Here is a 26,726-nt window from a genome sequence, read left to right on the forward strand (position 1 = left end):
TCTGTTGTCATTGCCATAACGCTGATCCTCCCGTGCTCCGTAGTTGATCCGTCGTCCATCTGATCTGTCGCCGTTCTGGGACAGTTGAACGCCGCCGAAACTCCGTCCAGATTTCTCCGCTCGGCTTCGAGTAGTTTCGACGTCGTGATAGTCAAGGACGGGATCAGAGAACTTGACACCCGGTAAAAGCATTGACTTGTGAACGCTGGTGAGGACCGGCATGTGGAATGAGACTTTGACACTCTCATCCACATCCAGACTCGTGTACTGATCCTGATCGTCGCTGTCGAAAGGAAAGTGGAGCTCGCCATTGGGGGCGTAGGTTCCATCCTTCGTCACCTTTCCAGAGAGTCCTTCTGAAGCCTTGGCGTTGATCTTGAATTTGGCAGCCCCTGCCTTCTTGCCGTAGAAGTTGGAAACAACATCGTTGTACAATGGATGCTTTGTACTGAAGATGAGTGCCTCCTCACCAAAGCCGTTTCGACGCTTCTCGTCATCCGTAAGCAGTGGATACTTTGTAGCCATTGCGTCTAGCAACTTCTTCTCATCAATGAACGGAAGTAATGCCACACCTTGCCAGGCAAATTTCTTTCCGTTCAAATCCACCTCGAATTCGAGAGGGTAGAACTCTTTGATAGGGCTATCTTCCTCGGTCATCAAGGGATGGAAGACGGCGGGAAGGGTGTGGTTGGACGTGGGAGGCATGACTCCCATGAGCTGCTCGTATGGATGGAACGGCTTTCCCTTTTCAAATTCAATGACTTGCTTCTCCATGTCCTTGAAGTCGGCGGCGAATGGGGCGTAGTGATAGGGATAATACCATGTCCAGGACGGGCAACCCTGGAAGTAGTAGAGCAACACCCAGGCGAGTCCCTCCACGTAACTACGAGCAACCTTGTGGCGGAACTCGACGTCGTCCGGCGAGACGTGGAATTTCTGCTCGTAGTAGCGGGCTTGGTAGCCGTCTTCCCAAAGCTTGACTGTGTCCTCGGGCATTCCTTCGCCGTCCTTCGAATTACCGCCAAGAGCGCCAGAAGTACCTCGATTCGTGGGGTCTGCGATCTCCTTGTTTGGTGTGTTGCGTCCAGGGGTGGATGGGTCGGAGCTTGCCTCGTCAGCCGCAGCATCGTCCATCACCTCTCTCTGTCTTTTGCCCAATACGCCTCCGTTCTGAGACCCGTCAGTGCCGCCGTTCGAGCCCGCAAAAAGTGCTTCAAGCTCGGCCTTTTGGTTGTCAGCGGGCTTCTTGCTGTTCATGAGCCTGTCCTTCAAGGCAGCGGCTGCGGAGCGATTGTCTTGTTCCCCCTTTCCACCGACAACATCTGCGTGCGTCAGATTGGCCGCGTAACGAGGGTCGCGGTTGGTCTGCGCTGCTCCTGGTGCGAATGTAGGCAGGGCATTCGGGTCAGGAGCAGCTTCGCCTCTGATTATGCCACCTCTCGGCCCTCTGCGAACAATGGTCTCATCGTACCCGGTGGGCTCGCCGTTGTTGGAGTATCGTGGCCGCTTATTCGAGCTCCTGCGATCGGCTTGCTCTTCCCGGCGCTTCTGCTTCTCAGCAGCTCTGACTTCATTCTCTCGTCGCCGCTTGAAGATGGCGTCTTCTTGCTTCGCCAAGCCTTCCAAGATGATTTGTGCTCTAGCAAGATCAACGTGGCCGTCCTTCGTAACGTAGCCGCCCATCAGAGGTATGTTGTCGCGCCAAATTGCAATCAAAGTGTCAATGCCATCCTCACGAATGTCGAGAGACGGAAGGTGCGGCAAGAAATCGTTACCGACGAAGAAACACATGAAGACCCAGTCATCCAATGCACGCTCGAGGTCGAATCTGAATCCCTGGTTTCGAACGCTCATCTCAACGGCGAGATACTCGCGCAAGATACCAACATGCAGCCAAATGAATGGCTTCAATGGTTTGACTGCTTTCTCTTCTTCTGGTTTGGGTGCCATCTGCCCTGTGCAGTTGGCGGCGATATGACCTGGTTGATTGCACTTCCTGCAATGTCCAGGCTTCGTGTCATTGGCGAAGACGTCCTCACGCAGGACACGGAAATGAGGCTCGTGTGTTGCAATACCCAACATGATCAGATCGGCGTCAAGGCCATAGATGACGTGTCTGTTCAGATTAGCAGATATTCTTGTAAAAGTTGGGTATCTCAAGCGGCGAGAGCCAAGGCTGAAGCGGCAAAGAGATGTGATGCGGGAAGGCTTACCTCGTGTTGGGGTCGTGGTCTGGCGAGCTGCGCTGCGACCGAACAAAGTTCATGATCTTATGCTCACCTTCCCCAGGGACAGTGGCATCAGAGATGATGATCTTGAGTTTCTCCCATGCCGGATCGGTGGTCAACTTATAGCTGACCCAGTAGCGCAAACTGGCTGCTAGAAGATCCATAAAGGGAGTGCCAGGTGTGATTGAATTGGAATCCCAAGTCTTCTTAGGCTTTGAGTCCTCACCATCACCATCTGCAGAACGCTCGCCGTTGGCGATCATGCGAGCATGAAACTCAGCAGCCTCCTTGTCTTTCTCGGCGGCTTCTTGAGCAGTTCTGAAACGCCTACTGCGCTGTTGATTCATCTTGGCACGTGGAGCGACACCATCGACAGCAATCATGAGCAGCTTACGAGGGCGCACCATGTTCATAACGCGTTCAGTGTACTCGAAGATGGCAATCATCATCTCTTCCTCATTGGCAGGTGGCGGGCGGTCTTCTGGGTGCGAACATGGATGAACGATACCATTCATGTCCAGGTATAAATTGTCAAACTCTTCTTCATTGGGATTGGGTCCTCTTGCGTCGATGGGGATCTTGGTCGTGGAGCCATCTGGGTTTTCGACCTCTGCGGACTGCTCCTCAACTACGGGCGAGATGATCTTTGGGTATTTCTTGCTGAGCCAGCGGAAAAGCGCTGGGACACCCATGCTGGGCGGATGAGTCTCTCTTCTACTCGGTCACTGAGGAGCGATGATACTGAGTGACTGTTGTAAGGGGAGGCAGTTGTCGCGTGCGACGCGACGAGGCTGATATAGGCTCTCTCGGGCGGCGATATTCCCGAAATACCGGTCGTTACTCGTAGGCGGTGCGATGAGTCAATTGCAGCCTGGCAGAGGGTCAGATTGGCGGTGCTGCCGGCGCGAGGGTGATGAGGAGACAGACGACCGGTCTTTCGGGTTGGAACTTCATCTGATGATGCGGAGACGCTAGCCTCGAGCGGGCCGTCCCTTGCCAAAGCTTGGCTCCGCGACTCCAGCTGTCCCTGAAGCCAGTCGCGAAAGTTGAGCCCAGCATTCAGAACTACGAACGAACGAAGAAGCATTCACCAACACTCAACGACCGCGCTGCGCACCTGACGCATGAGGCAGACTAGAACACGAAATTGAGTTTGCCCTGGAGATGAGATAACAACAAGACTGCCTCCGGGCAGCAATCACCAACAATGCTCAAAACACCACCTCTCCAGACGGCGACCGCGACGATCGATACATTGTGCGGTCGCCTAGAATCTGCTACTCTTTTGGAGGACCGAAGAGCTGCGATCCTGGGTCTGCGTAGCTTCGCAAAGCAGTACCCTGCTTCTGTCGCAAGCGGCTCCCTCCGAGAACTAATATCCACGTTGAAGAGAGATGGGCTGGGAGAGTCAAGTCCGACCAAGAGTCAAGATAGCGAGTCGCGAAAGAGTCAAGAGGGCGGGGATGTGGACACGATCAGATTGGTCTTGGAAACACTCCTCATGCTGTTCAACCCGGACAGCAATTCTCCTGAAGCTGGCGACGAGATCGCCTTCTTTCTGGCTGACGAGTTCTCAATGGTATGCGCATTCAATCCGTTAGATATGTGATCGAAAATGGGCTAAGCTGATGCCAGCGCCAAGACAATATAATGCTCCTACTCAATCTACTCGATCCCACCAGTCCGTACGCCGATTATTACTCGCGCCTGTACTCTGTACAAATCCTATCTTCGATATGCGCCGCACGCCCCGACCGATTACAGGAATGCATACTGTCTGCGCCGCTTGGCATCTCAAGACTAGTCGGGGTTCTCGATGATGGCAGGGATGCTGTGAGGAACGCGGGTCTTCTGCTGCTTGTGGATCTTACCAGCGGTGCCAACGAGGATCTTAGAAAGATTGTTGCATTTGAAGATGTGTTTGGAAAGATCTTTGCACTCATTCGGTTGGAAGGAGGACTGGCTGAAGCTGGCATCACCGCACAAGACTGCTTGAGTCTGCTCGCCAATCTCATAAGGGGCTCTGCGAGCAATCAGACCATGTTTCGCGAGTCTGGCTGTGTGGCCCAATTAACTAAGCTGTTGGCTGAAGCATTCCCTCCCGAAGATTCAGAAGCACCCTACGTCGCCCAGAGTCGAGAGAAAGCCGCTTGGGGACTGGTACAACTTCTGAGACTTTTCTTCTCGCCAGGCGAAACAAGCACGCCACAAAACCAGACGGCTTTCTTTCGAGCCGGAACCGCGCAAGTCCTGATCGACCTGGGCTTTACTGGGTCTTTGCCGTCTCCTATCCGGACATCAGCACTAAAAGCGGCAGCCGCGCTGATCGAGTCAAACCCGCCATTGCAGGAGCAGTTCGCTGCTTTGACTGTTATCACCCCAGCAGACGCCGAGCACAATGCCGAGCAAGCACAGAAGCCTCAACAGGTCAATGGGACTCGACCTAAGAGTGCTGCAGGAAACAGAGCCAGTGCTCGAGCAAGTGTCGAAAATCGCCGAACTTACATCATTGAAGCGCTTCTGGACATGTGCCTGGGACAGTCTCAGTCAGAGCCGTCACTGCGAGCGGCATCTTGTGGCCTCATTCAAGCATATCTCACTAACCATGAACGGATCAGGGCCCACTTCTTGCAGCGAGCCGTTGCTGGCCATGCTGAGAAAGAGACCGCTGCCAATGTGATCACAGCACTTCTTCATCCCACCGAGAATGACTCTAGCAGCGTGGTCTTTGCCTCGTGGATCATTCAGGATCTGGCTGCCGACAATCTCGACGCCAAATCAACCCTCCTTGCTGTCAAAGAAGGCAACGAAAACGAAGGCGAGGACGTTGTGACTGCTGTTCAAGCTTTTGGCTCGCAATTGCAAGCCTCGCTGCAGACACCTATAGACGAACGACTTGCAGCGTCTTATGCGAGCCTTTTAAGTACCCTGCTATGGGACTTTGCTCCCGGCGTTGACGATCTGTTGGAAGATGGATCGAGTCTGATGCAAACACTTGTCGGACTTGTCAAGGCCCCAAGCGATCCCGTGGTGACTGGTCTTTCTGCCGTACTGCTAGGCACGGTGTACGAGTTCAGCACAAAAGACTCGCCCATTCCAAGAAGGACATTGGCGCCATTGCTACAACAGAAGCTGGGTCGGACAAAGTATCTTGACGCTCTTTTGCAACTTCGACGCCAGCCAGCAATCCGCGATTTCGACTTGGATCTGGAGTCTGACGAGAATGATGCCCTCCTCAGTCGAGTGTATGTTGAGCTTTTCGCAGTGGAATATTCTCGGCTGCGAAAAGCTGTCGATAAAGATCCTGGCGTAGAGGTATTGCCCCCATCCGCGGCCGAAGCTGGAGTGGATCGGGACGTTCTGGACGACTTGAGACAGCAACTTCAGTCTGCCAAGGATGCACTTGCACAGGCACAGCAGGAAGCTTTGGAGGCAGGCCAGAAGGGTGAGCAGGACAAGATGGCGGCTCACAAGGAGCTACAAACATCGATTTCGGAAACTGAACGCCTGCGCAAAATCAACCAAGCAATGCAGCAAGGGCATGAAGCTGAGCTTGAAAAGCAGCAAAAGCAGTTCGAGCAGCAGCGTCAAACTAGCGATACCCGCCACCAGCATGCTCTGGCTGATGCAAGGAGAGACGCTGAGCGGAAAGGGCAGGAGACATTGCGTGAGCGCGAAACCGCATCTACAACCAAGATGCAAGAGTATGAGCGGCGGATTGCAGAGCTCGGCAATTCCCATCGGACTGAGGCCAGCGGACATGCGAATGCCAGGCAGCAGCTCGAAGCATTGACCGCAAAGCACAACGAGATTATCACACGCGAGCGTGACCTTGCGAGACAACTTCAGGATCTGCAGCAGCAGTACGCCACGGCTGAGAAAGGTCTCCAAACGGCCACTGAAAGAGCCACTGCGGCCGAGTCGAAGCTCAATATCGCAAAGACCGCTCTCGATACGAGGGGAGAGGAAGTCGATCAGTTGAAATCACAAGTCAGCGAGCTCAAGGAGGAGCTCAAGACTAGAGATGAAGAACTGAAGACTGAGCGCTCAGGTTTTGCCGACTTGGAAAAGGAACTTGAAGCTGCGAAGAAAGCCACATCGTCGGTGGATAAGAAAGTCAAGGACGCCGAGGAGAAGGCAAAGGCAGCAGACGCCAAAGTCAAGGCCGCCGAAGATAAAGCAAAGACTGCCGAAGGAAAGGTCAAGGCCGCTGAGGAGAAGGCCAAGGCTGCTGAAGGCAAGGTCAAGGCCGCCGAGGATAAAGCCAAAACTGCGGAGAAGGCTTCTGGTGGTAAAGGGGGTAAGGGGGCAAAGGCAGACAATAAGGCCGAGAAGGAGAAACTTGACAAGTTGGAGAAGGAGGTTGAGGAGGCGAAGCAGGGCGAGAAGTCGGCGAAGGACGAACTGGAGAGCATGCTGCTCGTCATGGGCGACATCGAGGCTAAGAGGGATGAGTATAAAGCGAAGATCAAGGAGTTGGGTGGGGACGTCACTGATGACGACGAGGATGAGGACGAGGATGAGGAAGACGAGGACGGAGAGGATGATGTAGATTAGTATGGGTATGTATATCTTTGGTTCGCCGTGCTACTGTTGAATTTGTCGAGCGACTCTTCGCTAATAGTATCGTGCAGGGACGCACCTACGACCTAACATCCCACGCCGAGGACAGACCCCTGCTTGGTCTGTAAGGAGAGCTGTCCAGCTCGTGGCGAAGCCTCCTTTGTGCTACATGCACACTGGCTTAGCCACGTTATCGCACGCCACTTCACGTCTGTAGTTGACCCACTCCGACAGTGTACTAAAATCCATGGCCCTCAAACATCACATGAACTTACGACTTCTCAAGCCGCCGAGATGAATGATCAGTCTTATGACGATTCCCAGAGCATTTGTTCCTACGAACTGAGCGATAGCGAGAGCTTGCTGGACTTCTTTTCAGGAGAGCCCGTCAGAAGCGCGCAGGAAGAGGAAGCTGAAGATGCTCTTGAAGCACCCTGCAAGCTGTATCAGCCACTTGAGGAGCACGAAATCAGAGTCATTGTACTGGATCCGGCGACCAAGTTCGACGACCCAGTCCACTGTCGTTTCAATACCACGTCCATCCGGTGGCCAATACCTTATTCCGCCTTGTCCTACGCATGGGGCGAGCTGCAGGAGGACGGATCACACTTCACCCACACTATCTGCTGCGATGGGCTCCCGTTAAAGGTCACCAGAACGCTATATCAAGCGCTGTTGCGCATACGCCACTCTCAGGACACTGCCATAACGGCTCTATGGATAGATGCAATCTGCATCAACCAGTCCGATCCGGTGGAGCGTGCCGCCCAAGTCATGATCATGGATAAAGTATACGGACACGCGAGTCACCTGCTGATTTGGCTTGGCGACCACATTATGCCTTTCCGGTTCCTGTTCGAGCGCGATCTGCGGGATTCCGACCAGGCAACACGCGATAAACCATTCGGAGATGTCGGCATGTACGGCGCTGAGTTTAAAGACGCTCCTTGGTTCACCCGTCGCTGGGTGATTCAGGAAGCAATGTGCTGTCGGAACCCGCAATCTATCCTTGCCGGACTCATGCAATTCGCAGTCACCAACCTTGCCAACGTTCTGATCGATCCCACCAAGACTTTGACAAGTGGTACCGTGCAATCTTCCGAGGTGCGTCAGCAACGCACGCTGTTCGAGAATTTGGTCACATTCGACAGGGCACTGTGCTCAGATGATCGCGATAGAATCTATGCCCTCAGGAACATAAGCGAAGACGGAAATTTCGTGCCAGTCGATTACTCGCATAATGCCAAGGAGCTGTACACATCTCTGGCACGTCAATGGACCACCGCGGGATTCGAAACTCAGGTGCTGATCGCTGCAGTGGGCTCTACTGGCACTGGCCGGCGTCATAGAAGTCAGCCGTTACCCTCGTGGGTACCGGATTGGGGCCATGAGGTCGGAAGGCCACACAAGCTGTCCATCAAAGCGCTTGATCCTCCATCACTTACCAAACTTTCCCGTGGTGTAACAAACCCAGGCTCCACATACGTCACAAAAGACTTATGGTTATGTTTGCGGGTGCCTGGTTGGGTTGTACCTTTGGGCAGTCGTAAAGTACCCGAGCAACCGAGCGGGTCGACATATCAGTATCAAGAGTCTTCAGCTGGCGAAAACTGGAGCACTAAAATTCACGAAGGGTTCGGTCTATATGGTCGACAGGTTTCATTCACGGGCCTCTATACGATGAAAACTGGACTTTACATGGCCGGGCAATTTGTGAAGGACAAGGAGTTCGTACATCACGACGCAGCCGACGCGGTGCTGCTGACACAGACCGGAGACTCCTTTAGCCTGAGAAGCATGGATGGGCGTCGTTCAGAACGGGGCCAAGATGAAGGCATAAAAGTGTGGGCTCTGGCAGGTACCCACAAGCGTAACTCGCTGACAAGAAGGACGGGCCTCTGGTATTGCTACGATAGCGTATGTCTTTCTCTATTGCCAGATTTGCAACAAGTTCATTTGGTATGACCAGTATGCAGACCAATTTACAGCCATGACAGGCCCTACGCTCCACGACACGTTCATACTGACAACTTCCAACAACTACTCGGCCCAAGCTAGTCATTCCTCTGAAAACTCTCCCCAATCTCCTTCACATCCACCCACTCCTCCTTCCTACAACACCAATACTCCGTGCTCGGCGCCGGCAGCTTCTCCCCTTCCTCCAAACCACCCCTTGCCACAGAAACAACATCCGCCCAAGGAACCTCCGTATACACAGAACTCCCACATTCACCACAAAACGTGCGTTGCAGCTCGTTGCCGCTCTGACTAGTATCGATGAACTGCCTGATGTAGGCCTTCGATTCCTCGGATGGTCTGAGGGATGACAGTGGAAAGGCGAGGCCGGCTGTAAAGGCACTGCCGGTCCATTTGCGGCAGTTGAGGCAGTAACAGATTGTAGAGAGGAGGGGATCCGAAGTCAGTTTGTAGGTGAAGAGGCCGCAGAGGCAGGAGCCGCGGTATTCTTTGGGTTCTTCGTCTTGTTTGCCTGAGGGCAGGTCGTTGGATCGAGAGGTCATTGCGGGTAGATGCGGGATATCTTGGGGCAAGGCAACAACAATTTACTCGACTTGATGAGACGATCCTGAAGAATATGTACCTCCAGATCCTTTGAGAGGATTGAACGAAATGTCTTGTGGCACGACATGGTCCACGAAATGCTGTCAGTCTTTATACTTCGTCTCTCTCGTCTTAATTGAATTGTCAGCTGTGGCTCTTATTACATCAAGACGTTACAAGACCTTGACTCTAGTTCTCGGATGTTACGTTGGCCAGTAGCTCAGCCAATGAGTCTCGTTTATATCTCGCATCTTCCTCAGATCCTCAGCCCTTCACAGGGCAGAAGCTGTGCGTCCGCTTGCTTCGGCCGCTTTTCGAGCTCCAGAGCGTCCGCAAAGTCGGGTGGGCCCGCCGGGGCTGCTATGTAAAGGGGATTGAGCATGTGTTTGCTATTGAGCCGGTATGATGTTGGGGTGAAGGTAAAGTGTATTGATTACACAATCCTCGAGCGCTTTCGGAAATGCACTCCTCCGACGGCTCGACCGACTGTCGTTCTCGTCTGGATATCGCTGTACTTTTGTTGACAGAGTGACCCCAAATGAACGCCTCGCTATGCGATGATTAAGCTCACTCTCCAAGGGCCTTCCTTTCAACTGCTGCAAGCACCGAGATGTTTGGCAGCTCACTTCCTCTCAATTTTGTTGTCTTGTCCGAAGAAAATGACATGAACCGTGATGTCGTCTCTCACGTTTCGACTCAGAGGCGGTTGGACACTCATCACTCCGGTGAACAAATCCCTCCGCTTGCCGCCCAATGCATTCTTCACCATATGAACCCCACAATTTGCGTCTTCGACCACGAAGTGCTTTGGTGCAACTTTCCACTTGCGGCATCTCTCTTCTTCGTCGTAATACGTGTCGTCTTCTCCGGTGATTTCGGCGGGGTTGGAGTAGGTGGGTGTTCGAGTGGAAAATTCGGCCGAACCATCGCCTTTGATAACATCCCGCCACGTCCTCGCAGGCTGCTGTTGCGCATCCAGGAAGTCCATGGGCTTGTTCTTGTCTAGCCAGGCTTGCACACATTCCACGGCAACCTCTGATGACATGTTGTCCCACAAGCCGTCGCTGGCCATGATCAGAAAATCGGGCCGGTCACCAGTCTGGATTCTTGTCTCCATGATCTCTGGTTCGGCTGTGAGATACGGAGGTGTCTTAATGACACCGTTGGGTCGTGGGCTGGGTCCCCAGAACTTCTCGTGCGCCAGCCTAGTATCCTCCTCTGACCACTTCCAGCGAGCGTCTCCGAAAGCTCGACTCACTGCCAGTCCATGCACTCGGCCAGTCTTTGGGTCCACGACGTCTTCGCCAGGATGTTCGCGCGCAAGGCGAGCAACCTCGTCCTGATTGAAACCAGTCTGATCAACAGTCATGGGCACCGCAATGTACTTTTTGCTTGCGGCATCCCATCGGCCTAGTACAGCGCGAGAGTCACCGACGTTCGCAACGCGCAGAATCGACCGGACCGGGTCAAATAGTGCCAGAAGCGCGCAGGATCCAGAGAAAGCAAGGGCACCGGCCGAGACCGCTTGAGCCAAAGGCATTTGATAGAATGACTGCTGCTGAGCCATGCCGGGAGCTAATGGATTCAACATCGGCATTGGCATCTCATTTCGGATCAGCTTTCTTGTCTGTTCGATAAGAGTCTCGTCGACAGACTGAAAAGCTTTCTTGATGGTGGAAATAATGACGGAGTCGTTTGGCACGTACGACCTCTCCATGCACTTGCCATTTTCCAATAGAGTGCCGACAGTGACGGGTAGCAACTGGCACAGTGCATGCGAGGTGCGTGGTCCAGCGTGGCCGTCGAAGATGCTCCACTCTGACCAATCCTTCTTTTGGTCGCTAAAGTAAACATAAGATCCACTTGACCACGTGTCTTCACAGGGGAGATTCGAGCCATGCTGAGCTGTGTGGGAAACAGCTGCAGGACAGACAGAATATGCAGCTTGCAGTTCGAGAAGGGCGGTAGCTGTATCAACGTCCATAGGGTCCACTTGTCGTGCGGATTTGTCAGTCGTGCCGGCTAGTAACTGCAAGAAGAAGGTTAAAACAATCACCCTCACTGCCAGTAATTTTGCGCCAAAACTTACAGCATCTTCCAAAGCACCCTCCTCTGCCTCGCGCAGAAGCTCCTCAAGAGGCGTAGTGAAAGCCCAGGCTGTGGCGAATGCTCCAAGCCCAAAGCATGTCGAACTCCAGAGCAGTGTGCGAATGATACGCCATGATCGTGAAGGCTGCTGGGGAGGCGGCGGTTGTTGAAAGTAGGTTGTGTGAGGTCCTTGGGCTTGAGCATTGTATCTCCGACTGAACCTGACCGTCCGGTGCGAATGTCCCAGCTGCCGCCGGCTCGCGTGTAGTGTCCGCGCCCACATGGTTCGAATGTGGTGTGCTTGCATGTGCTATGCGAGTGAAGTCCAGGAACATGGAGGCGCGAGTCGCGCGAATAACTGACTAGGCCAAATTTGTCATTAGCGTAAACCTTAAAAAATCGAGCCGTGCCCTGTTCTTCCCTCGGGAGGAAGACCTCCCTGCATTCAGCCTCCAACTCTCTCCTCTCCTTTCAGCCTTTTCACCCGCCTGAGGGCCACTCATCGACGGTGGTACTGCGGTGTAGCTGCACTGCGCAGCTTCTGCATCTGGAGTCTGCCGCATGGTCATCTTGGCGGAAGAGGTACTTGACTTTAGACCAAGTATGGCAACCATCACGCCGTCTGGACTCGATTGTTCTTCGTTCTATCGCTCACCAATGCACCCAGCGCATGTACAGTGTGCAGGTACTTGCTTGTCTGTCCGCCGCTACCTTCTGTGGCATACGCTGCGATCTTCACCAATGGATTGCTCCGTAGCTTATAGCTTCTCGTGCAACGTATAAAGCATGGAGCCGAGGAGGTGGTAAGTCTCGACCATCTGCAGGCGAGGCGGCTTTCGGGCGTCGTTGTACTTCATTGAGGAGTACAGGGTCCTTGTCTATTTTCTTTTTGAGCTCGAATTCCACACTGCACACCTCCACAAAAACATGGCTACTTACGAGAAGTACCACGACGAGGCAACTCACAGCATCCCGCAAGATGAAGCCGACGAAAGAGAGGTCTTTGGCAACGAACACCGTCATGAGATTCAGTACCGGACCCTCAGCTGGCCTTTCGTAGCATTCATCATGACCACCGAGATTGTGACAATAGGGACATTGGGGTTCCCGCAGGCCTTTGCAGTGGTCGGGATTGTGCTCGGCATCATCGTCAGCATCTTCTGCGGTGTATTTGCACTGTATACAGCCTTGTTGCTCATCGACTTCAAACTCAATCATCCAGAGGTTCACAGGTACGTGTCACTTAGGCTTATATTGAGCATCGATGGCATTGGTGCTGACTCGATCAAAGCATGGGCGACGCTGGCTTCGTTCTGTTTGAACCATTCGGCCTTGGGTGGCTTGGTCGAGAAGTCTTGAGCGCGGGAAGCATAATTTTTGCTGTGTTTTCCGTCGGTGAGAAAACGAAAGATTGGAGGCTCTCGCCCAATGTGAGACAGTCTATGCTATCAACAGCATTGCTGGCTGCATCGAGCTGTGCCTCCTTTCCGAGAAGAATCTATCAAGTTTGAGACATACTGACCTGCGCCCCTTCTCTTTAGGTGGCATGCAATTCGCCGGCGGACTAGCTCTTGCTGCTTTATCAGACCACAAGCTTTGCGCCATGGTATACAACGCTATTTTTGCTGTTGCAATCCTCGTTGTATCACTGCCACGCACGCTGGACTACGGATTGCAGCACCTCAGTCTGATCGCATGTGTCTCGGTTCTGATCAGCGGTGTCATAGGCATGGTACGACACAGACCATGGGGTGGAATCAAAGAGACTCACAGCTAACGAGTATAGATTGGTGCTGGCATAGACCCAGTCCCCGGACGGCATATCGACGTTGCGGTACCGCAGTCGTTCTCAACCGCTTTCCTGACCATTACCAACCCAGTCATTGCGTATGCGGGCCACTTCATGTTCTTCCCATTAATGTCGGAAATGAAGGTGAAATGTCGTTCATCTGAATTGACTGACAATGAAAGCTAAGTCGGCACAGCGCCCACGAGATGCAAAGAAGTCAGCATGGTTCCTCCAGATCTTCGCAACTACCTTCTACGTCCTATTCGGAGTCGTCACATACGTGTATCTTGGCTCGACCGTTACCAACCCGAGCTACTTGTCGTTGCCGTCAACGGTGTGGGCAAAAGCTGCCTGGGGACTTCTATTGCCGAATGTCCTTGCGTACGTCCCTCACTGAGTTCAACTAAGTCGTGCGCAGTGCTAACGCTCCGTTCAGAGCAGGGGCGCTATACAACCATGTTGCAAGCAAGATCATCTTCGTTCGAATCTTCAGAAAGAGCCACCACCTGCACTCTCATACTTGGCTGGCGTGGACGGTCTGGATCTCATTACTGGTGTTGGCCAGTGGTGTGGCCTATGTGCTAGCAGTCGGGATAGCGGTAAGGCATATTATAAAGATCGTAAAGTAATTGCACTGATAGATATCGAAGGTGTTCTTTCTCCTCGCTGGACTAGCCGCAGCAGCGTTTGCGTCGTGGTACACTTATGGGCTTGCTGGTAAGTCGGACTTTCTGAGCACATTGAATGATCAATCACATCTAACGGCCAGAATAGGCGCTTTCTGGTGGCACGGTACGATCCCCAATGGTATTCAACCTTGCATAGGCGTCCCCTAACTGGAAGTAGATACGCATCGACTCGGTCACGCCCAAGCATACAAATATCCAGAAGGCCTTCCACTCCGAGGGTGGGCAGCTATACGAAGACACACTTTTGGGTTCACGTTGGCAGTTCTGACGCTGCTGGCCGGAGGCTTCATTTGCGTTGCTGGTCTGTTCGCCATCATCGATGCGCTCGTGCAGCAGTACGCCAGTGGAGCAGTCGGACAGCCTTTCAGCTGCTGAGGCATTGAGCACATGTCCATTGGATCAAGACGACCAAACGCATGGGATGCTGACACTGACAGCGCGTTATGACCATTCGTCTTTGTTCCTTCGATATATAGGCGACACGCCGGGACGTGGAGGCGTCGACCCGAAGCTACTCTAACCCCTCTTTTCACGATGACATGATCTTCCATTTCGGCAACAGATGTAGGTACTTCTCACATATGAATGGCTTGTACCTGCATCTTGCCATTGGTGGAACTTTATGCATCGCCCAGAGCCTTTGTGTGGCGTTTTGTAGATTACTCGAAGAGCCACCGAAGTGCTTCTTTAAAAGGAAGGAGCACTCTGCCACGAGAGGGCACATGGCATTCTGATACCAGCAGAGATCTTTACCGAGAATGCTTTCCTCCCTGCTCTGCCTGGCAGCGTCTCTTCTGTCACCATTTGTTCTAGCTCTACCTAGCGAACAACATGGTCATCCTCAACAACCATTCTTCTACAAAGGATTCGACCTCTCCTCCCTCAAGATCCTAGAAGATGGTGGTGCGATCTACAAAGACACCGCCCGATGGAATGCTACCCGGCCAGTGGAAGACATCCTCGGAGATGGCGGGATGAATGTTGTCAGATTGAGGCTTTGGGTAAATCCGACTGTGCCTTATGATGGAGGATGTGGGTAGGAACCATAACATGGAGATTGATTGATACTCACTGTGATGGTGTAGATTACGAGACGTATGAGCTAAACTATACTCTCACTCAGGCGAAGAGATTCCATAAGAAGGCGTATAAGATCTATCTCGATTATCGTAAGTCTATCGCCATCCAAAACACTCCTTAATCTCAGGGCTGACACGTCTTTCTGCAGACTTCAGCGACTACTGGGCCGACCCACACAAGCAATGGCAACCAGTAGCCTGGCCAACAACCCTCAAGCCTCTCGCAGCCGAACTCCGCAAGTACGTCTCGACAACCTTGAGAGCCTTCACCGACGCCGGTATCGATCTCGCCCTCGTGAGTCTGGGGAACGAGATCCGATACGGAATGCTCTGGCCTCTCGGCTGGGCGGATGTCGATGTCGAACCAAGATCCGCTCGAATTGCCAACTTCACAAATCTCGCAACACTCTATCAGTCTGCTCGACTAGGCGTGAACGATGCCGTTGCTTCTGGAACGCCCAAGCCGCAGGTCATGATCCATATTGATAATGGCTGGAATTTGACACTACAGGAGAGATGGTTCTCTTCGTTGACAGCCACCGGCAAAGTCAAGACGAGTGATTGGGATGTCTTTGGCTTTAGCTTTTACCCCTTTTATGGGACAGCCGCAACGCTGGCGAACTTGAGGACCAGTCTCAACACCATCGCGAGAAAGTATGGCAAGCCGGTTCATGTTGTGGAGACGGACTGGCCCGCGATATGTACCGGAGCGGACGCACCAGAATTGAGTGAGCCTGAGATTCCAGCATCTATCGGAGGACAGCTTCAGTGGGTACGGGATGTCGTAGACGTTGTGAAGCAGTAAGTCGCGCTACTGCTCAGCCCTCGTGCTTGTAAGACTGATTTCCATCGCAGAGTACCCAACGGCCTTGGTCAAGGCGTCAATTACTGGGAACCTGCTTGGCTGAACAACACGGGCTTAGGCAGCGCTTGCCAAGATGCCATCCTCTTCGACACAGATTGGAGCCAGTACCCGAAAGTCACGGCATACAGCCGCCCAAGTGTAAACATTTTCAAAGGAGTATGAGCATGCTAAAGGCTTGAACCAGGTCGGAGAACGGTGGGAACGCTTTGCTCTCCTGAATGTGCATTAGCTTTGGGCTTGATTTCTCCGAGAGGGATTGGAACGCCCATCAGCTTTGGCGGTGGTGGATCATTAGACAGTTCCTGCGGTTCTGCCGTGATGTATGTCATGGGGTCTCCGCTCTCCAGAATATCTTGCAGTTTCTGTCGACTGATTTCTCCTCTGGCGACGGCGTTCAAGAGCTCGAGGTAGTGTGCATCTGGCTTGCTAGTGATTTTTGCAGATTTGCCTGGTGTATCGTCTGAAGAGTAGACTACTGGTGAGCTTGCAGAAAGCTCCGCAGAGTGACTGATAGGCTCCTTTGGTGGTCTACTCGGAGGTTCTTGCACGGGCTCGGTATCAGCAGTGACGTCCATGTTCTTTTCCCGATCCTTGGAAAGCCCAACTGTAAGCGCTGGCGCAGAAGCATGTCGAGCAGCAGTTGCGGGCGCTGGCTTCCTCCGAAAACTCGTCATGGACTTTTGCAAGGCTTCTCCTGTAGCTATTCCGTCCGCAGTCGCTGAGGGCCTTTCGTTAGATTCCAGCTCAGCGGGATCCGAGTTGCCGATCTCCACAACAGATTGGCGTGTCGATGTTGGTGACAGTGACCGCTCCTCGTCTAGACTTGGCGAGTACGGTGGCGGGGCTTTCGCTGTGGAAAGAGACGGTGTCGACTTTCGTGGCGATATCGTAGTGGAAGCTGACACGTTCGGATTGCGTATAACGAAGTTGCTCGGAAGTGGATGTCGCCCTAGCCTGGCTGCCATTTTCTTGCCCACTTTCTTCTCGAACTCTGAGGTTTGGAAGCATTCCCACCTGATAATTTTGTGTGTCATGGCTGGGCGGCCTGCCAACCAGCATGCCAATGACTCGGCACTCGTCCCAGGTGGCAAAGCCAGCATTTGACCGTCGTGCAAGTTCAAGCTACCACGACACAAAAAGGCGTGAAGCAGTCGACCTGGGTCCATTTGAATGAGCATGACTTCTTCCCAATCTTTTGTGAAGCGGCAGTTGAAGTCACTGAGCCAGCCTGCCCAAGGTAAACCCCAACTAGAGACTTTCATCCCCGGCGGGGATGGATGCCCTCGCTTCTCCAGCTGCTTGGCCCAATCTTTGCAAAGAGACATGTCGTCGCTGACTTCCTTCTTCGGTCGAGGTTTAAACCTGGGTTGCCAGTCCGAGAAGCCAGAGATAGATGGCCTGTGCTTGAGGAACGCAATGCTCTTGACTTGCAGCACTTGAATCGCACGATCGAAGGCGAGTAGAACGGGGCGGTTTGGCTGTGGATCTGGCATCTTGGCGAAGACACTCGTGTCCTTCTTTGCTTTCTTTTCGAGATACTCGAAGTCAGGACAGCCCCAATGCCAGTCACCAAACACACACGCGCCAAACCCTCTGTACACATGCATCGGTGCAAAGACTGCGCACACCGTGAGTGCGGCGGTGCACAAGTATTGCAGCTCCTCCTCGAGTTTGTCGAACATGTTGACCAGAGTGACGTGGCCGCAGGTAGCAATGGATGCTCGGACTTCCGTGAGAGTACCAGCATATTGCGCATCGTCGAAGACGACTCAGAGGAAGCAGAGCCTCGCCTAGGAGTGCCAGAACCAGAAAGACATCGTCGACATGGGCCTCCCTTATGCGTTCGCTTGAAGGTGGATACTGGTTCCGCTTTGTTCGTTTGTCCCACTCATCTCTAATAGCTGAGGAGAACTTGGCGGTCTTTGCTCCCGCAGAAAGTCCCAATGCCGTGGGTTGCGCGGCAGACGCCGGTTGAGACATTGTCGTGGACAGATGATTGACCCCAGGAAGCAATACTCTCGCTGTTGTAGACGGATAAGTACTGCCAGGAAAAACAAGGAAGACGAGGTACAATTGCAATTTGAGAATGTTAAGGAGTGCGTCGTGCAGCCCCGCAGGAGCCTTCAGCTGAGAGATATGCACAAGTATCGCGGCTGAAAATAGGATGGACGTTGATTCTTGAAACAAGTTGAAGTGATCAAGGCAAGCGCGATCTAGCATTGCTGAAGCGTTTGCATTGTGATCCATTGAAAACGTAAGTGAAATGAATGTACCTGCCTTTTTGGTCCCTCATAAGAACTGTGTTAGGGTTGAAGGTGATGTTCAGTTTGAGATGTTGACCGGCCTCTCACGGGCCAGGCGCTAAATTAGCGCGAACTCTATCTAATCTTGGTGTGAATCCTTTGTGTGACGCGCCTCCTCCTCTTGTTCGTCTTCATCATCAACACTTGCATCAGGTTTTATTGGCACTATGGGAGCTCAATTACACCCGTTCCCCATAATAACACCATCTATGCATTCATTACTAATACAAAGAACAAGACAATGACGCTCGCTTTCAAATTGTTGGCCCTTGAAGATGCATCACCTGTCGAGGGTACGACACTCCCACTTGCTGATGTTGATGTTGCCGACGGACTCGACTCTTCGCTCGAAACAGCGCTGCCCGAGCTCACATTGACGGCGGATGATGTGGTGGGAGTTGATTCAGAACTCGAACTTTGACCAGTCGACGCTCCAGTCAAGATTGTGGAGCTTTCTGGGCCTGAGCTCGGCAAACTGGCGGTTAAGGTATTGGATCCCGGTTGCGCACTGGTCGACTCTATTCCAGATGGAGCGGATCCGCCAGGCCCCTGGGGTATTGCTGGAAAGCTTTGCGAGGTTGACTCAGGATTTGAAGAAACCGGACCAGAGCTAGGAAGTGTGCCAGATGCAGGTGCTGTCACTGATCCTGGTGCCGACGGCGAAGAGACTGACGTAGATATGGGGTTAGTAGCTTCTGGAACTGGAGATGCTGGTGGTGTCGACTGTTGTTGAGAGGGCTCAGTGGGCGATGCACCGCCGGCATTTACACTTGAGCCTACTTCATTGCTCGAAACTGGGCCTGCCCTAGAAGGCGAGACTTGCTCTGGATTGGACGTGCCAGCTGACGTTGCCGATGGGGCTCCGCCTGTAGCTGCTTGCGGCGCGGATGGGCTTCCACCTCCAGCGGCTTCCGGTGCTGGTGTGCTTCCGCCTCCAGAAGCTGGTGATGCCGGTGTGCTTTCCGCTCCGACCGCTGGCGAAGGTTCACCACCTGGTGAAGTCCCTACATTCGGGCTTGGCTGTGTGTCCTCAGCAGCCTGTGGCTCTACTGCTACGCCCGTGGCTATTGGGGCAGTCGGTGCAGAACTTTCGGGAGATGGGGCCACGCTCTCCGGACTTGGCTTTTCAGGCGTCGGGGTGGCCGGGCTCGGCGATGTGGTGATCGAAAAGGATCCATAAGAAGTCGACGTATCGAGTAGGAATGACGCGACATTGACACTGGTAGCAGGATGTACCTCGTTAGGTTCGGCCGAACACGAGGCATGTATCGATGCGACGATCCCGTCACCAAAGTAGCTGCTGATGTTTGCTGGCGATAAGGATATTGGCGCAATCGATACCGGCTTTAAGGTCCACCAGATTCCAAGCGGATCTTCTGCATCAACAGTTCCTGGCGCCAGGGCAGTCATACCTGTAGCGGTTGGTAGGGGAGATCCGCTGCCCCTATTCGAAATGCATGTACGAGCGCCGTTGCTTGTTACTGGCAGACGTCCAAGCCATGTCTGAGAGGCAGCAAGTTGCTGTGATGGCGTTGGATATGTGCTTTCCGCACCTTGTTAGTGTCTGTCATTGCAGGCATCTTCTGCGAACAGAAGGATGCGTTCCAATCTAACTTACAGAGTACGATTCTGGCCCGTGAGATCTTGGAAGAACGCGGTCTTCGTCGCAGTGAGCGTGGAGCTGACGAACGTCCCATTCTGAGACCAGGAAGTCGGTTCGACCCTTTGGCTAAATGAACCGTGCTCATTCGAATGAGTGATCGAGACCGGTATAGTGTGCAGGATGGTCGTCGTTGAGGTCATGTTGGAGTCTCTGTCAACTTGCAACAAAACGGTGCCTTCGGTGGATCAGCCCACATCATCACGAATACTTTCCCAAACTAGGAGCTTGCTTACCGACAGTCACAGGCACCGCTGATATTTGCGACCAAGTCCACGCCTGCGAGTATACGGGATAGAAAGCACAGCAGGCATCGCACACATTCCCAGTGGGGTTTGCGCTGGCAGCAGTCGGTTGCGTGGTATGACTGGCACTTTTGGAGTCGAAGTAAAATCCTTCAGTAGGTAGGTTGCAGGCACTGGTAGAAGCTGTTGTGCTGATGTTGGGATAGCTTGCTTTGGAGCGACGTCAGTACATGATGGTCTGGAGGCTAATTCAGGCTCAACATACTCCAAGACCTTGATTGTGCGAGAACCACAGAAGCAGAGACGGCCGCCAGTAGAAAATATCTGCTGGAAGAATGTAACATGATACAGTCAACCGAGTAACGAGTGAAATGACCTGGGCAGGTATGTAGAGTGGTGAAAGATACTCTGCAAGTGACAGGCAATCGGAGAGTTACAAAAGCTGCAACGCCCCCAAAATACGAGGTGATCCCACACCCTAATCCCAAGAGTATCGAAACCACCGTCACGGCGCTCTGGCCTCTCTGATCGAGCGGCTCGCTGGTGATGTGGCATGGATGTACGCAACCCGCGCATGAAACTCAAATCATCCTACGATGCTTTCGACCCCTTTGCGGAGCAATGCGCGAGGCTATGAGCCTGTGGCTGCTATATTTTCCCACACACGACCGATCATCTTCCATTCTGGGCCACGTGTTCGGGGATATTGTACAGGCTTACTCAGAGACATGCTGCAACTGGGTTGGATTGTGAGTAGGGCTTCGCGGATCAGGCTGGATGACATATCTGCACTACGTCAACCATCTACCTTTGCTGCTCCACTTCAATTGCAACTTGCGTTCTCCGCAGTTCAGCAAGGATGGCGCGTCAACAACATCGAGCGTGGCTCCTGGTGGCTGCGCTGTTTGCAAGTACAAGCTCAGCGGCCACAAACAACAGCGTTCCGGCGCCAGTATCTATACCTCCTAGCGAGTATTGGTAAGCGAACGGAAGCTGGGTCATTGCAAGTCGATCTGTACTGACACTGTAAGGGACGGTAATGATGGGCAATGGTCAACGTTTCAGATTGAGGTGGGAACGCCATCTCAATTGGTCCGACTACTTCCAAGCACCTCTGCATCTGCCGGGACCTCAATATGGGTAGTCTTACCTCAAGGGTGCTCAGAAGCAAATCCAGAACTTGTGTACTCTACCTGTGCTAATTCTCGAGGCAATCTGTTCTCGAGTAACGAGTCAACGACCTGGTCAACAAATCGACTAGCGAACAATGGCCTCTATGAGTTGGATACTTACGAGGAGTCTCAGCTCGGACTCACTGGCAATGCGGACTATGGCTTCGACAGTATTGGTCTTCTACCTGGCTCTTCCAATGCGATCGCGAGTACTGAGCTCATTGCTGGTATCGCCACCGATGACTTTTGGTTGGGAAGTCTTGGAATCAGTCCTTTGCCGATGAATTTCACATCCTTGGACGAGCCAGTCTCCAGCATACTCGAGAACCTGAGGAACACAAGTTTTATACCTAGTACGAGCTGGGCGTACACTGCCGGAGCTGTCTACCGCCAGCCACCAGTCTTCGGTAGCCTCACCTTGGGCGGATACGATGCGAGTCGAATGCAGAACTCTTCGATATCCCTGCCCTTTGGGGCTGACCAATCGAGGGATCTCCTTGTAGGCCTGCAGGCTATCACGTATGACACCTTTGGTAGTGAACCACTCTTGGCGCAGAGCATCGATATGTTCGTGGACTCTATGGTCTCCCAGATGTGGTTACCGCTTGATGTCTGTCGGCGATTCGAGGAAGCCTTCGGTCTCACGTGGAACAATGATACAGAGCTGTATGTGTTCAACGACACCACTCACGCCCAGCTGCAGGCACAGAACCCTTCTTTCACATTTACGATCGGTGCTTCTGCCGGCGGACCTCAAGGCAATACGACCAACATCATCTTTCCGTACTCGGCGTTTGATTTGAACATTTCAGCTCCATACGTCAATGGGAGCCTGCCATACTTTCCACTGAAACGTGCTCAGAACAGCTCGCAATACACTCTCGGTCGAGTGTTCCTTCAAGAAGCATATCTGGTTGCGGATTACGATCGACGGAACTTTACCATCGGCCAAGCACTGTTCCCTTCCAACTCCACGCAAGACCTGAAGGCTATAATAGCCCCTGGTACTGTCGTCAATCATGGAAGTGGAAGCAGCTCACTCAGCCGCGGTGCCATTGCTGGCATTGTAGTGGGAGTTGTTGTAGCAGTCGTGCTTCTCATTGGTATACTCGTGTACCTTCGCAGAAGACGCCTTCGACAACGCAAAGCGGCTCAAATGGCAGAGCTAAATGGAGTTGGAGCGACACCAGCCGCCAAAGAGTCTGCCAATGGAGAAGAATCAGAGCCAGAAGAAACGAAGCCTGTACAGCCTCCCCCTGGGGCATCAGAGCTTAATGGGTCGCTGGGTGGTACTGAACTGTCGGCAGCACCAGATGCACAGAGAATGGAGTTACCGACTGCCGTCAACAAGACGAATGACACAGACCCCGAACAGCTTCATGAGTTGGCTGGAGATGGTATTGCAGCGGCGGAGTTGGACTCACCTGCTCAGAATTGGTCGAGAGATCTGGCAAAACAATAGAATCACAAATGACGTGAAGTCAGTGAGATCTCAAAAAGCCACGCCAATGGAAATTTGTGCACGACCTCTCCCGTTATCCGTATCGCCGCTGCGACACGTATACCAATTCCTAGTTAGTCGCGCCTCGGGCACATCAAACGAAGAAACATTATCTCTATGATCATTTCCACGCGTACGAAGACTCACACCGTTGGCCTTTGGCTCCGGAAACCGTGACCTGGGAGACGAGATGCAGTTTCTCTATTGTAATTTTGTTCTTTTAACGCGTCCACATGGCTTATGGGAAACTGTAAGAGTAGCTTGGCTCCACAGCCAGGTTTCTCTTCCGAGATTATGGGTATTGCCCTACTGCGTGACTTTAGAGTTTTTCTCTTTTGACGAGTTCGATCATGGAGGAGTCAGTGGACCAGGTCAAAAGCCTCAAGTGCTCCAGTCACTCGGAAAGTAGGGAGCGGAAAGATATGAAGATAGCCATACTTTGTTTACTGTCCTACCGACGATATGCCTCCATGTTACAGTTTAATCACCGGCTCTCTGAGACCGTTCGTGTCATGAGAAACCGCTGGCTACTGTGAGCTCTGGCTATCTCCATTACCCGTTCACAAATCACCTCGAAAGTACCCCCACCCATGGTCCACCAAAAATAATACGCCCGGCTCTTTCCCTCCAATCTCAACTCCCTCCACAAGGCCGCATTTTCTGCCCAGTAGCAGAAGCACGCTCTCAATCCACGAGATGAAACGATTTCGCCAGATCGAGTGCACTTGGCCCATCATTGGCTTCACGCGGCTTTTGATCATTTTGTGATGAGGTTAAGGACGCCTCGCATACGTTTGTGGACGGAACGTATGGCGAGAGGACTTTCTCGTGGGCATGTTGTCTGTAAGCGCGGCCTTCGCGTTCGAGATTGCTGAACCGCTTCGAGTGGTCTTTCGAGTAGCAACGCGCCTACCACTGCCCAAGGTGGCTTGGAGATGCGAGTCTGGTTGCGTCGCCACATCGTCAACATCCGTCTCTTCGATGCCCATCATCGCACGCCAAGTGCGAGGAGCTGTGTCCCGCATCTCTTCCATCACCTTAGCCACCATGACATCCTCGTCTGTCTGCAAGTGCGGTGGACTCGTCATGGCAGGAGAGATCTTGAAAGCGCTTCTGTATCCGCTTCCTGCTGGCTTGACGCCGATGGTGTCTCCATCATCTCGACCGTCTGTTTCGGCTTCATTGGTGTCAGCCGGGCTCGCGGTGGTGATGGAAAGATGGCGAGAAACACCATTCCCCCGCGTGGAGAAACGGCTCGGTGGAAGAATGTCTCGCTCTTCCGTTCCTGCGCTGACAGTTCCATCCTCAACGGATGGCTCATCGATACGGGCGCGTTTTGCTCTTGACGGAGGTTGCGGCAGATTGTCTTCTTCGCCCTTGCGTTTCGAACCGCCACGAGATGGCGAACGGCTCGAGTGTCCCGTCGCGTGCTCTTCATCGTCTTCTATCGACGTCTCCATCTCTTTGTTTGGCTTCTTTGTGGTCTGGCCGCCGACGCCACCTTGATCTCCGAGGCCTGGGAGAACAATAGTGCTCCTTTTGTCGTAAGAGCGTGAGACGATCCTTTGTTCCTCCTCGTCAGTGAGACCAGCGCGATGAGCTGCTGTAACCGTTGACAGCCTCTTGATCCTAAAAGACAAGCAAGTGTTAGCACACATCAATCAGACAGAATGTCCGAAGAGGTGGCGCTTACTCAACACTGGAGATATTGCCGTTGCGTTCTTTGCACTGCCAGACGAGCGGATCGATATCGTCGTCTGCATAGTAGTCTCCATCGTCATCGGCCACATAGCGATACCGCTTCACCGCAGCAGCAGTGAGTCTCCAGATGTGGTCGTCGTCATCTGGCACGATGACTTGGCCCTCGAGCTTCGGAAACCCGCTGTGTTGGTCGATAATGCCGTTTGTGGCCAGCTGGGCATACTTCAACTCCACACAGTCGGCCTGCTCCGCGGTGAAGCCCTTTGCGAGGTCAATGTCGGTGCCGATCCAGCTTGACGGCCAGTAGTTGGACATGTTGATGATAGCAGTCGAAGAGCAAGGTGGGCTGCGGGTGGTATGATCTACGGGTGTTTGATGGCGCTTCCTCTGGAGAGGATGTGATGAGGAGTGCCGATTCAGCGTTTGTGCAACTCAGCGTTCCGGAGACGTGCAGCTGATGCTCTTGTTGGTGTGCCTTCTGTGAGAAAGCCGCTTCAGGTGCAGGTGAGTTCCGAAATTACTGACGTTTACGACGGCGCTCGGTTTGCAGGAAGCTGCGTTGTAACGAGCAAGTCGTTTGCCCTCCTCTGCGGAAGTGTGACGTCCGACGTCTGGACCCCGGTCTCGCGGGAAATTTGACTTTCGCTAGCGTCAGTGAATGAATGTTTGAGGGCTTGGCGAGGTGGAAGTCGCCCTTTGCAGGTATATTTCGATGCCATGTTTTAGTTAGTTACTACAACAACTCGTGTATAAGATTCCAGTCTGTCTTAGTAGAATGCACAGTCGAGACGACATATAGCCGCCCTCAAGTGCTGTTGGAATGCTAAAGGTAGCTATACAGTCCGGCTCGTAGGTCGAAGTTAGACGTTCCTATATATGAGATTACTTCGGCAAACAGCCACTAGAACGGATGCATAGTCAGTCTTTAGTGCTGCACGCATTGCAGAAAGACAATGAAAATTCAAAATGCTAGTCTTCGACTCTTTGTTCATGGATTGAGAGAAGTTTTGATAGCTACGTATATAGCCCTGTCAACGACTTTCCCATTATACCTTCGCTACTGCCTTTGTTATGGACCATAACACGCGTATCAGGATCTAATTGTCTTCCTCCTTACAAGGGTAACCTTGTAAGTGCAATGCAGCTAGATTTACAGAATTCCTAACGACGGTTGGCAGCGAGCCATACGCCAGCATCTGAGATCCGGGTTAGCGTTTGTTGTCTGAAGCCTGTAGCCGGGCATTGACACTTACTTGGTCCTCGCACACCCGTTCGCTGGCGATCGGCTGTCAACGGTGGCAGTCCAGCGACCCATGTACCATGACCTCTATGCCAGAAGTCGTACCAGTGCTCGAGCATCAACACATCAGCAGTCCTGAATGTAGCTTGGTTTGGGAGCGGCGGCGCAGGGCCAGCCCCAGGAGGAGCTGCCACCTGAGGTGCCGGCTGCGCAGCGGTAGCAGCTGATGGAGGAGCCTGAGGCTGGGCCGCGACCTCGATAGTTGACTCCTCTTCCGAGTCATCTTCCTCGACAGGAACCACAATCTCCTCCTCCTCTTCCTCCATGTCCTCCATGTTCTCGCCCTCAACCTCATCCTTGACGACGACCTCCTCCTGCTCGCTATCCCCGCCCTCTCCATTGCCTTCTTCTGGGACTGTGCTGCCCTCAACGACGTCAACAGCAGAGCCCTCACTGTTGGGATCGGGACTGTTTCGAGGCCGCTGAGCTTGGATGGCGTTGTCTTGACTGTCCTCGAGGTTTAGCTACATTGCGCGTGGGTGTCGGCGGAGATGCTTACGCTCTCGAATCATCGAGGCTGGTGGTGTGACGGCCTGCGGCATGAGCTTGACGGACATAGTCCGTGGCGAGGAGGGTGGAGGTGGCATCATCACCTCGAGCAGAGCGCGTCATGGCGCTGCTATTCTGTGCCATTGTGGGTGATGGTTTGCAAAGATTTGGTAGTAAGACGAAAGCTGTCCGCGAACGCGGCGCTTGTGGTCCGGACCCCTGTCTTCCGTGGAATATAACTTTCGCTAGCGTCATTGAATGAATGTTCAATGTCTTGGCAGTCGAAGGTCGTCTTGTATAGCTCCATAGCAACAGGGTAGTGCAGAGTCCCGTTTATAGACATCTTATATAATTGATCCTAAAGATAGGAAGTCCAAAAGGCAGAAAATGTGTTGTTGAGTAGAAACATAGCTTTAGTCTCACATTCTAGTTACTTTACGCTTAATACATATGTACTCAAGTCTTACGCAAGCATTTCTACGAGATATGTTTTAC

The 26,726-nt window shown here is 52.9% G+C and overlaps 11 protein-coding genes across 11 annotated transcripts; 5 read left to right on the top strand and 6 right to left on the bottom strand.

Moving 5' to 3' along the window:
* Nucleotides 1–3,435: 3,435 nt before the first annotated feature.
* M409DRAFT_68268 (uncharacterized protein) lies at nt 3,436–6,785 on the top strand (the record flags this gene model as incomplete). The annotated part of the gene is made up of 3 exons (XM_033817752.1): nt 3,436–3,797; nt 3,911–6,308; nt 6,534–6,785. 3 exons carry the CDS (start codon nt 3,436–3,438, stop codon nt 6,783–6,785), a joined length of 3,012 nt encoding a protein of 1,003 aa, XP_033664540.1.
* A 300-nt stretch (nt 6,786–7,085) lies between these two features.
* Nucleotides 7,086–8,578, top strand: M409DRAFT_25840 (uncharacterized protein; the record flags this gene model as incomplete). The annotated part of the gene is made up of 2 exons (XM_033807853.1): nt 7,086–8,518; nt 8,569–8,578. 2 exons carry the CDS (start codon nt 7,086–7,088, stop codon nt 8,576–8,578), a joined length of 1,443 nt encoding a protein of 480 aa, XP_033664541.1.
* Nucleotides 8,579–8,845: 267 nt separating this feature from the next.
* M409DRAFT_25841 (uncharacterized protein) lies at nt 8,846–9,310 on the bottom strand (the record flags this gene model as incomplete). The annotated part of the gene is made up of 1 exon (XM_033807854.1): nt 8,846–9,310. One exon carries the CDS (start codon nt 9,308–9,310, stop codon nt 8,846–8,848), a length of 465 nt encoding a protein of 154 aa, XP_033664542.1.
* Nucleotides 9,311–9,972: 662 nt separating this feature from the next.
* Nucleotides 9,973–11,721, bottom strand: M409DRAFT_68269 (uncharacterized protein; the record flags this gene model as incomplete). Its single annotated transcript, XM_033817753.1, has 2 exons — nt 9,973–11,379; nt 11,440–11,721. The coding sequence occupies 2 exons, from the start codon at nt 11,719–11,721 to the stop codon at nt 9,973–9,975; spliced, it is 1,689 nt and encodes a 562-aa protein (XP_033664543.1).
* A 644-nt stretch (nt 11,722–12,365) lies between these two features.
* Nucleotides 12,366–14,291, top strand: M409DRAFT_68270 (uncharacterized protein; the record flags this gene model as incomplete). The annotated part of the gene is made up of 9 exons (XM_033817754.1): nt 12,366–12,670; nt 12,730–12,833; nt 12,980–13,170; nt 13,225–13,371; nt 13,424–13,608; nt 13,664–13,826; nt 13,878–13,944; nt 14,002–14,019; nt 14,134–14,291. The coding sequence occupies 9 exons, from the start codon at nt 12,366–12,368 to the stop codon at nt 14,289–14,291; spliced, it is 1,338 nt and encodes a 445-aa protein (XP_033664544.1).
* A 383-nt stretch (nt 14,292–14,674) lies between these two features.
* M409DRAFT_68271 (glycoside hydrolase family 53 protein) lies at nt 14,675–16,022 on the top strand (the record flags this gene model as incomplete). Its single annotated transcript, XM_033817755.1, has 4 exons — nt 14,675–14,948; nt 15,002–15,085; nt 15,145–15,796; nt 15,851–16,022. The coding sequence occupies 4 exons, from the start codon at nt 14,675–14,677 to the stop codon at nt 16,020–16,022; spliced, it is 1,182 nt and encodes a 393-aa protein (XP_033664545.1).
* Nucleotides 16,023–16,027: 5 nt separating this feature from the next.
* M409DRAFT_25844 (uncharacterized protein) lies at nt 16,028–17,542 on the bottom strand (the record flags this gene model as incomplete). Its single annotated transcript, XM_033807855.1, has 1 exon — nt 16,028–17,542. The coding sequence occupies one exon, from the start codon at nt 17,540–17,542 to the stop codon at nt 16,028–16,030; it is 1,515 nt and encodes a 504-aa protein (XP_033664546.1).
* An 828-nt stretch (nt 17,543–18,370) lies between these two features.
* On the bottom strand, nt 18,371–20,412 carry M409DRAFT_57162 (uncharacterized protein; the record flags this gene model as incomplete). The annotated part of the gene is made up of 4 exons (XM_033813540.1): nt 18,371–19,607; nt 19,782–20,001; nt 20,060–20,218; nt 20,334–20,412. The coding sequence occupies 4 exons, from the start codon at nt 20,410–20,412 to the stop codon at nt 18,371–18,373; spliced, it is 1,695 nt and encodes a 564-aa protein (XP_033664547.1).
* A 515-nt stretch (nt 20,413–20,927) lies between these two features.
* On the top strand, nt 20,928–22,702 carry M409DRAFT_57163 (uncharacterized protein; the record flags this gene model as incomplete). Its single annotated transcript, XM_033813541.1, has 2 exons — nt 20,928–21,046; nt 21,100–22,702. 2 exons carry the CDS (start codon nt 20,928–20,930, stop codon nt 22,700–22,702), a joined length of 1,722 nt encoding a protein of 573 aa, XP_033664548.1.
* An 812-nt stretch (nt 22,703–23,514) lies between these two features.
* On the bottom strand, nt 23,515–24,757 carry M409DRAFT_25847 (uncharacterized protein; the record flags this gene model as incomplete). The annotated part of the gene is made up of 2 exons (XM_033807856.1): nt 23,515–24,370; nt 24,435–24,757. 2 exons carry the CDS (start codon nt 24,755–24,757, stop codon nt 23,515–23,517), a joined length of 1,179 nt encoding a protein of 392 aa, XP_033664549.1.
* An 846-nt stretch (nt 24,758–25,603) lies between these two features.
* On the bottom strand, nt 25,604–26,375 carry M409DRAFT_57165 (uncharacterized protein; the record flags this gene model as incomplete). The annotated part of the gene is made up of 3 exons (XM_033813542.1): nt 25,604–25,638; nt 25,696–26,189; nt 26,242–26,375. The coding sequence occupies 3 exons, from the start codon at nt 26,373–26,375 to the stop codon at nt 25,604–25,606; spliced, it is 663 nt and encodes a 220-aa protein (XP_033664550.1).
* Nucleotides 26,376–26,726: the final 351 nt, after the last annotated feature.

This window comes from Zasmidium cellare (assembly GCF_010093935.1).
Source record: "Zasmidium cellare ATCC 36951 unplaced genomic scaffold M409scaffold_29, whole genome shotgun sequence".
NCBI classification, from domain to species: Eukaryota; Fungi; Ascomycota; class Dothideomycetes; order Mycosphaerellales; family Mycosphaerellaceae; genus Zasmidium; species Zasmidium cellare.